Source organism: Acanthochromis polyacanthus, chromosome 18, assembly GCF_021347895.1.
Source record: "Acanthochromis polyacanthus isolate Apoly-LR-REF ecotype Palm Island chromosome 18, KAUST_Apoly_ChrSc, whole genome shotgun sequence".
Taxonomy (NCBI): domain Eukaryota; kingdom Metazoa; phylum Chordata; class Actinopteri; family Pomacentridae; genus Acanthochromis; species Acanthochromis polyacanthus.
In genome coordinates this window covers 33,164,654-33,173,733 of record NC_067130.1, presented here as the reverse complement: position 1 = coordinate 33,173,733, position 9,080 = coordinate 33,164,654, and the positions used below count along the sequence as shown (strand labels likewise).

The 9,080-nt window shown below is 41.1% G+C and overlaps 1 protein-coding gene across 1 annotated transcript; it reads right to left on the bottom strand.

Moving 5' to 3' along the window:
- Positions 1–5,937: 5,937 nt before the first annotated feature.
- On the bottom strand, positions 5,938–8,668 carry LOC127530975 (nicotinamide riboside kinase 2-like). The gene is made up of 2 exons (XM_051938999.1): positions 8,338–8,668; positions 5,938–6,965 (listed from the first exon to the last, which is right to left on the bottom strand). Exon 2 carries the CDS (start codon positions 6,890–6,892, stop codon positions 6,419–6,421), a length of 474 nt encoding a protein of 157 aa, XP_051794959.1. The 5' UTR covers positions 6,893–6,965; positions 8,338–8,668; the 3' UTR covers positions 5,938–6,418.
- Between the last annotated feature and the right edge of the window lie 412 nt (positions 8,669–9,080).

The following is a 9,080-nucleotide window of genomic DNA, read 5'->3' as shown; positions in this document are numbered from 1 at the left end:
GATAGAACATGAGTAAATCTGACGAAAGCAGGACGTTCTCAAAACCTGAGAAACCGTGAAGAAAGAGACCAGAGAGGGAGGCCACCAAGACACCTATGAGTCCTTCAGAATAAGAGTCTCCTTTGGCAGTGTTTTCCTGACCTCACCAGGCGTAAACTAACCGTGACGTCACCCGTTGGTTTCAACGCCGAGAAAATGAAGCCCGGATTTTGCTACTTCCTGGTCGCCGTTTTGGATTTTTTGGAGCCAGTGACGTAAAAAGCGTCATCAAACAGACTGGACCGGAGAGCAACTAGGGGCAGGACCAGTCAATGGGAATGTCTATCAAGTATAGCCACGCCCCCTGGCTCCGCCAACTTTAACGATTTATTTAAAATTCAGTATTGATTTATTGTAAGATCGGCCACCTGATCTCTCATTTTGACCATGAAAACTAACGGGGAAAAAAAATCCTGAGCTGTAGAAAATCAGTCTATCAAATTTTATTTTTTCCAAAAATGAATTGGGGTCTATGGAGCAAAAGCTTTTTGGAGCCAACCCTAGTGGACGGCGTGATATTGCAAGTTTTTGACACTTCCGGATTGGCTTCAGTTCTGGAGCCAGATGCTACGTCCACTATATATACAGTCTATGGACCTCACCCAACCGTCCAATATATTGAAAGAGACTAAAAACAACCGCAAACCATACAGTCTTTGTATTTGTAGTTTCTCCAGATGTTTTTGTTGTGATACTTGTTTCATGTTTATTTTTGGTCGTTTTTCGTCTGTTTGCAGCTTAATTGCATCTCCTTTAGTTTGTTTTTTCTGTATAGCTGCTGGCATCTCAGTGAGGTTGTTTTCCCGTTAAATACACTGAATAAACTACCACTACTTCATCAGCTTTTCAAAGTGTGGCAGTTCCATGATGCAGAGCTGCAGTACCTGAAGTGAACCACAGGAGGGCAGTGTAGCATAAAGCTACAACCATCAGCTCCTGTCTGGTTCAGCTTTGGGAAGTTTACCGTCAGTAGAATGCGACTCCATCTGAATTCTGTCTTAAAAACACAATGAAACCGTGACCTGAATCTGACACATTCCTACCTTCCAGATTCCAAATGCATTCACTAAAATTAACACATTTTGTCCTTAATTGTTCCCCTTTTACACCAACAGAGTAAAGCCTCCACCAGAGATTCATTTTCATCTAAATATCTCAGATATTTAATTGAAGCTAATCTGTTGCTGGTTTCGCTTAGATTCCAGCCTGTGGAAGCTCTAAACCAGCAGCAGGACGGCCGTCGTTCTCCTCGGCCACCACTGAGGGGAGCTCCAGCGCAAAAAAAGGAATAACATTTTAAAAAAGGAGAAATTTTTTTTTTTTTTTTGTCACAGCTCAGGTCCAGGATTCAGTGTTGGAGATTTATTCATTCCTGCACAGAACGGAGTAAACCAGTAGGAAGGAAGACATCAGATATGAGAGGATGAGGTGCAGGTTAGTATGCAGAGGATACGGCACAACACGGGAAAAACACGTGGGCTTATGAAATGCAAACACTTACTACATGGATATAACACTAAAGACACGCAAAAACAGATACTGGTAATTTCACTTCACATCATGATGCTGCCACTACCATGCTTCCATAGACTGTATATAAAGATGGATGTAGCATCTGGCTCCAAAAATGAAGCCCACCCGGAAGTGTCAAAAACTTGCAATATCACACCGTCCGCTAGGGTTGGCTCCAAAAAGCTTTTTCTCCATAGACCCCAATTCATTTTTGGAAAAAATAAAATTTGATAGACTGATTTTCTACAGCTCAGGATTTTTTTCTGTTAGTTTTCATGGCCAAAATGAGAGATCAGGTGGCCGATCTTAAAATAAATCAATACTGAATTTTATATAAATCGTTAAAGTTGGCGGAGCCAGGGGGCGTGGCTATACTTGATAGACAGTCTTGTCTGGAATGATTGACAGATCCTTTAGGGCCTCTGCGGTAAAATGTGGGCGGGATAAGAGAGTCTTCAGCCAATCCTGCCCCTAGTTGCTCTCCGGTCCAGCCTGTTTGATGACGCTTTTTACGTCACTGGCTCCAAAAAATCCAAAATGGCGACCAGGAAGTAGCAAAATCTGGGCTTCATTTTCTCAGCGTTGAAACCAACGGGTGATGTCACGGTTAGTTTACGCCTGCATGCTTCACATCATGATGCTGCCACCACCATGCTTCACTTCATGATGCTGCCACCACCGTGCTTCTCGTCATGATGCTGCCTCCACCATGCTTCATATCATGATGCTGCCACCACCATGCTTCACTTCATGATGCTGCCACCACCGTGCTTCATTTATGATGCTGCCTCCACCATGCTTCACTTCATGATGCTGCCACCACCGTGCTTCATTTATGATGCTGCCACCACCATGCTTCACTTCATGATGCTGCCACCACCGTGCTTCATTTATGATGCTGCCTCCACCATGCTTCACATCATGATGCTGCCTCCACCGTGCTTCACGTGATGATGCTTTTCATCATTTTTTTTGCATAAAATTTACCTTTTTAGTAAATATTTGTAAAAAAAAATAATTAAATTGACGATGAATCAATGCTGAGAAGCAATTGAAGTTGGAAATGTGCTAGCAACATGAATATTTTATCATTATTATCTGTTTGAAACATGAATGTTTGCTCAAAGATGCCTTGATTGGGATAATGCGATCTCTCACCATGTACCATTAATGCAGGAAAATGTCGTGTTGGCTGTTGGGTTGTAAAATGTAAAATGTTAAACACCCACCAGAGACAGCGTGTTGTGCAGCAGACCCGTGAACATGTCTGCAGGCCGCTGCTGCTGCCACCGGTGACACCGAGGTCACGTCCTCTGCACCGTTTCTGGGAATTAGACGGTTTTAATGACCTGAGGAGGAGCCGAGGATTCACCGAGGAAACACTGGGATGGAGCAGAGACCGAAAACAAAGTCAGTTTTACGTGTTAGAGCTCATTATTTTATGACTTTAGGGCTACAGAGTTAGCACAGTGGGCTAAATACATATTAGAAAAAACTTAGGCTGTGCTTTTGGTTTGAACTGACTGGCAGAGGAGTGAAATAATGCGCAAGAAGTCAAGTTTTGTTATAGAAAATGAAACTCCACAGAGACACTTGAGGGATTTATAGTTTCTTAATTAAATGTTGAGTTTTCTGATATGGGTGCATAAAAAGCTGAGAAGCAACAAAGAGAAGGAAAGCAGTGAGGAGGAAACGCCTCACGGTTGAAGCTGCTGCACGGTTGCATTGGTGCATTTTCTTATAAATATTTCAGGGCTGTAAACTCTCCTTCAACTCGCTGCTGCCGAGGCCGGACTGCAGAGAAAATAAACTGACCTGACAGAATCCTCAGCTTGGTGGAGCCATTGTGTTGTCGGCTTCGTGTTTCCAACCAGAACAATTCTCTAAAAACACCAGAAACAACAACATCTATAGGTTCTTCATACACTCAACAAAAATATAAACGCAGCGCTTGTTTTTGTTCCCATTTTTTATGAGATGAACTCAAAGATCTAAAACTTTTTCCACATATACAATATCACCATTTCTCTCCAATATTGTTCACAAATCTGTTTAATCTGTGATAGTGAGCACTTCTCCTTTGCTGAGATAATCCATCCCACCTCACAGGTGTGCCTTAGACTGCCCACAATAAAAGGACACTCTGAAAGTGTTGCATTTATATTTTTGTTGAGTGTATGTGGCACCAAGTCTCAGGTGGTGTAGATATTTAAAACATGGTTCACACATGTGTAGTTTCATTTTTGTATAATTTCCTGAAACAACTGGTGACTTAATGAACGTTATTCAAACAGGAAGAGGAACTGAGGGTGATTTTCTGCAGGATTATTCATCTCAAACCTTCTGTTCAACCATCTCTGCTTTACTTGAACTATTTTAATTACGAACTGAAGATATTTAAAATGGTATCTGTGAAATTTAAGCTTCATATATGAAATACTTTTCAAGATGACTCGTTTAAAATCTTCCTGTTGACCCGCTTCCATCAGGTTTTGATCTCATATTCTAACTTGAGTCTGTCTGAACAACAACATCTGAGGAACTATTAGATTTTCTTTTGGGAAATATTAGATCTTAAACCTTCCATTGAGGTAAAACAAGCGTGCTTCAAACAGAACAATCTCCACCACCAGTATACGAACCCTACAAAGTCTACTGGTTACTTCAGCAACATCTGAGGAACTATTAAAGATAAAAACCTGAAAGTTTCTCTCTTATATCTCTTCATGCTATTAAATCAGAATCTGTAATATTGGACAAGTAGATCAGACAATCTCTGGTTATGCAGGAGAAGAAATTACAGCCAGAAATGTGATGGGAGGAGGTCGGGGTGGATGGACGGCTCAAATGTGGAAAACAAAATGAAAAGTGCTTTGAGCTCGTAATAACTAAAAAATTAAAAATCCAGAAGTCATCCAGTGATATTTTCTGACCCACGTGTAGCTGCAGGTCACCATAATACAAAAATAAACATGTAGAATACTTTAATATGAAATATTTGGTCACAAAAATGAAAAGAAAATTATTTTAGTTGAACTTTTCTAACTGGCAGAGGATGTTTGACAAGTTGTAGCACAAAAACAATAACACTGGAAGATAAAATTAACTCTCCCATAATGAATTTATAATAGTCATGGTTAAAGTCCAACGTTTTGTTGACCCGTCCATCCACCCCAACTTCCTCCCATCACATTTCTGGCTTTAATTTCTTCTCCTCCATAACCGGAGATTATTTTATCTACTTGTCCAATATTCCAGATTCTGAATCAATGACATGATGAGAAAGAAGAGAGAAACTTTCAGGTTTTTATCTTTAATAGTTCCTCAGATGTTGTTGAAGTAACCAGTAGACTTTGTAGGGTTCGTATACTGGTGGTGGAGATTGTCCTGTTTGAAAACATCTAATTTAATCTCCCCCATAATCAGAGATTAATTAATCTACTTGTCCAGTAATGCAGATTCTGAACCAATGGAGCAATTCTTTTGATATTTGGTGTTAAATTTCACTGACGGAATTTGAATATCCAGTTTGTGTTAAAAATTTAGTTTACAGTCAAGAAAAATGGTCAAATTTATACAGTTCAGCATTTCTAGTACCGATTAGTATTAAAACCCACGGGTATAAATCTACAAAAGTCTGTCTGTAGCATGTAAATATATAGTATCCAACAGATGAATTCTTCCCTCTAAGGCGTAATCCTGAATGGTGCATGTGAACACAAACTGCTGGACATCAGTTTATCTCACTTCTTTCCTTCATCTCCGTCTGAAAGTCACCAAATGTTGAGTCAGTGCGTCATTGTGGTGATTCAGACGCTACAGTGTTTGTGTGAAGCTGCACACAACTCAGAGCTGCTGGAAGTAAAAGAGCTGAAGAAACGCAGCAAAAAACCAGCGAACTGAACTGACGATATTCAGCGAATCAGCAGCTTTTAGCAGAAAATCTTCTAACTGGAGCCTCAGAGAGCTCAGCTGTGCTTCATACTGTGGCTCTGCTTCATTAAAAATAATATTAAAAGACCACAGAACAACCAGAATGTGTTAATTTAGTCCAAAATAACAGTTTACTGATGTATTAACCTGCCTTAGTGAAGCCCATTAGAACATCACAATGCCATTCCATCTCTTATGTCAGACTGCCCAAAACCGAGGCTCATACCAAACCATGAACTTTAAGGTGTAAGGTTTAAGGTACCGTTGCATCTTTACTACTTATGGCCCACTATCAGAAGGTTTAGTTGTTAAATGGCCTGTTTATGGCTGAATGACAGCGCCCCCTAGTGGCTTATATAATTAGAACAGGAGCCAAAGAAGAAGTTGAGCGATCCAAGAAGTCAGTGTAGGGAGGAGGTTGGGGCAGATGGATGAATCAACAAGACATTGGACTTTAGCAAAAAAAAGTGATTTATTTTATCTTTAACAGTAAATGACTGAGTCTTTGGTGTGGCTTTTGAGTTCCTTAATCATCACAGTCAATTACTTTGTATTTATTTATTATTTTTGAATTTTTTAAAAACAATTACTAAAAATGCAAAAAACAAACAAAAAAATTCTTTGCAAAACCAAAAATGTACCAGAACCATCCAGAACCAAGATTCCTTTCAAACCAGGGGTGGACCGGGGCAGAAAATCAGCCCAGACCGGCCCACGACGTTATCGGTCGACTGAATCAAGCACTAATTTTTGAACGACAAAAAACTGACAGAGAGGTCGGATTTTCAGAACAAAAATTCAAAAACATCCCTCGAGACCTATACAAACGTGTTGGCAAGTTGGAAAAAAAAAATATTGCAATCCAGTCGAGTATTCAACTAAAATTCAAAGTGGTCCAGTCTGAGAAAATGTGTTAAAGCAAAGATCTGGAACATCATAATCTCAAACCTGAATTAGTGCGATAGCTATATGTCTGTATAGCTATATGCCTCTTTCTGCATTCTTCATATGGGATGGAAATAAAGTAACGGTGGTTTAGCACATCCATCAAAGGCCTGTAGGTGTGAAGCAGGAAGTCCTCCACAGTGAGGATGTGAGTCTCCTCCTCCTCCTTCAGGACCATCTCTGTGTCCAGGGTGTTATTAACGCCATGAGACTTCTCAAACTTCACCGGGTTCTCCAGCCACGCGTAGATCCTCCTCATCATGGCGTCCATGTCCAGAGCAGTGATGACATCGTACTGCTTAAAGCCATCTTCACCAACTTCTATCTGATCTTGGAGCTTGAAGAAGTCATCCTGATGGACCAGCAGCAGTTGGGCAGGTTCTTGATCAGACGGTTGGTGAGGCTGGTTTTCCCTCCATCGGTTACGCCGCCGATGTCGATGATGTACTTCATGTTCTCGCATCGGTCAAAGCTCAGAAAAAGGGTCAAAAACATCAACAAAAAACGGGTCGGGAGCGATCGGACGTGAAAGAAAGCTGAAAAAGAGAAGCATGCAGCAGGAAACATCAACTACTGGAGTCCTCCATGGACCTTGAGTTTAGTGAGTAAGGTCAGAGCAGAAAGGGAGCTGCTACTCTGACGCCGTTCTACCACCCAGAGAGGACCTCTTTCTGCTGTCGCTGCTACACATACTGCCCTAGTGGAGGTTTTAGGTGGAATATTCCTTTTAACAGCCCCTCAGGTCTCTTTGAGGATTTTGGATGGAATACTCGGTTAAACCACCGGTTTTGGCGCGAGCTATCACGCGATTTCAGAACAAGATTTGCGTTCTAGCGTCCTGAGCTTTGGATACAGACCACAACAAAGAGCGATCACCAGGTAATGTGGAGGTTTTCGTTCACTTCTCATCTCTAGTATGTTGTGGGACACTCATTGAGACTATCCAAGCCGGTCAGTGTGGGGAAAAAGCGCTTTTAGGGCGGACTTTGACGTGGGGGGGCAAGTTGCCCCATACTTTTCGCTAGCTGAGCTGCTAAGCTGCCTGCCTGGCTAAATACTGGAGCTATGTCGAAAATTAATTTCTCCATCACTCACATGTATGAAATGACATGAAAACAGACCCCAGGTTGAAAAAAAACAAAGTTCCCCTTTAAAATGACCAACATAAAAAATATATAGCTGTAAAGTTAAAGTTTCACACTAAAGATGAATCACTGATGAACATTTAATGGCTTTAACTCAATTATTATGAGGAAACAGAAATCCTTTTCTAATATTTCTCTCAAATATGTTTGTCTATAAATATACTGGACATCAATAAAAATGTCTGCATAGTGAAATCTATGAAGTCCATCTGCATTTATATGTAAATAAATTATATATATATATGTTATATATATATATATAACACTTATATATATAAGTGTTAGCTAGCTGCTCCACTTGCTCTGAATATTTTTGTTCTCGTCTTTGTCAAGCCCAAATGATAAATTAATCCATATTCTGACTACATTACCGACAACAGCATCCATGGAGTGACCAGAAGTTAGCCGACCTAGCGGAAGTGCTAATGAGGTCTGCTGTGGAAGTGATTATTACTGTCACACATGTAGCTTTTAAAATAAATCCTGTCCAAGACACAGAGCTGTAGCTCTGTTTCAGTGTGAGCTCTAATGTTTGTCTGTGTGACTGTGTCTGACTTCCTCTAATAAAATCCTCTGTTTACTGGGAGCTGCAGCCACAGATATACATCTATCTACTGATTCATATCTACTGATTCCACTATCTACTGATTCATATCTGTACACACTAGTCTGGTCCGATGCAGTCTCCATGATGACGTTTCATGACTACGTGAGAACCAGGTACGGACAGTTACGTACTGAGAAACAGCCATAGTCTTCTTACCTCAACGGTACAAAGCTGCTCGTCTTCTCCTCCATCAGGAAACGTCTTCAAAGCTTCTTCAAATCCAAACGAAATACAATCAAATCATCAAACTAACGCCATTGGTGCATTCAAGTGCAGTCGGAGAACGAAGTTGCGTTCAGGAGCGTTGGCAATCGGAGTATCAGTAATACAAATTTCCAATGAAAATTTTGGAGGGGCACACAGGGTGGCCAAGATCTGCCACTGAATTGAACACTTTCACATTTTTCCGTCTTATCTCTCTCCCCTTATATCCCTGCTGCTTAATGGGAGAACTGAGCTGCAGGTTGTCCTGCCGGTATTTTGAATCGTGGTCTGAATGATGTCAGGGTCGTTCTCAAACATATTTAGAGCTCATTGGTCAGTCTGGTACGATATTTAGTTTGGATTATATTCAGTAGCGTCACATGGGATGTCTGAATTCATATGTAATTGTTCTTTGTGTTTCCTGAGCTGATAACCAACGACGTGAACACTGGAAAGGTAGCAGCGACCCGTGAAATTTAAAATGTCATTACAATATACTGATTACAGGTCCGGGGGAACCTGTTGACCAGCCCCACTAGACACCGGCCCACCGGGACAGAACCCGGTATGCCAGATGGCCAGTCCACCCCCGTGTCAAACCGGGAATTTTGTGTAAGGTAGCATTACATCTTTACGGATCATGATCCACCATCACTAGGTTTACTTTACGTTCAGGTGACAGCGCCCTCTAGTGG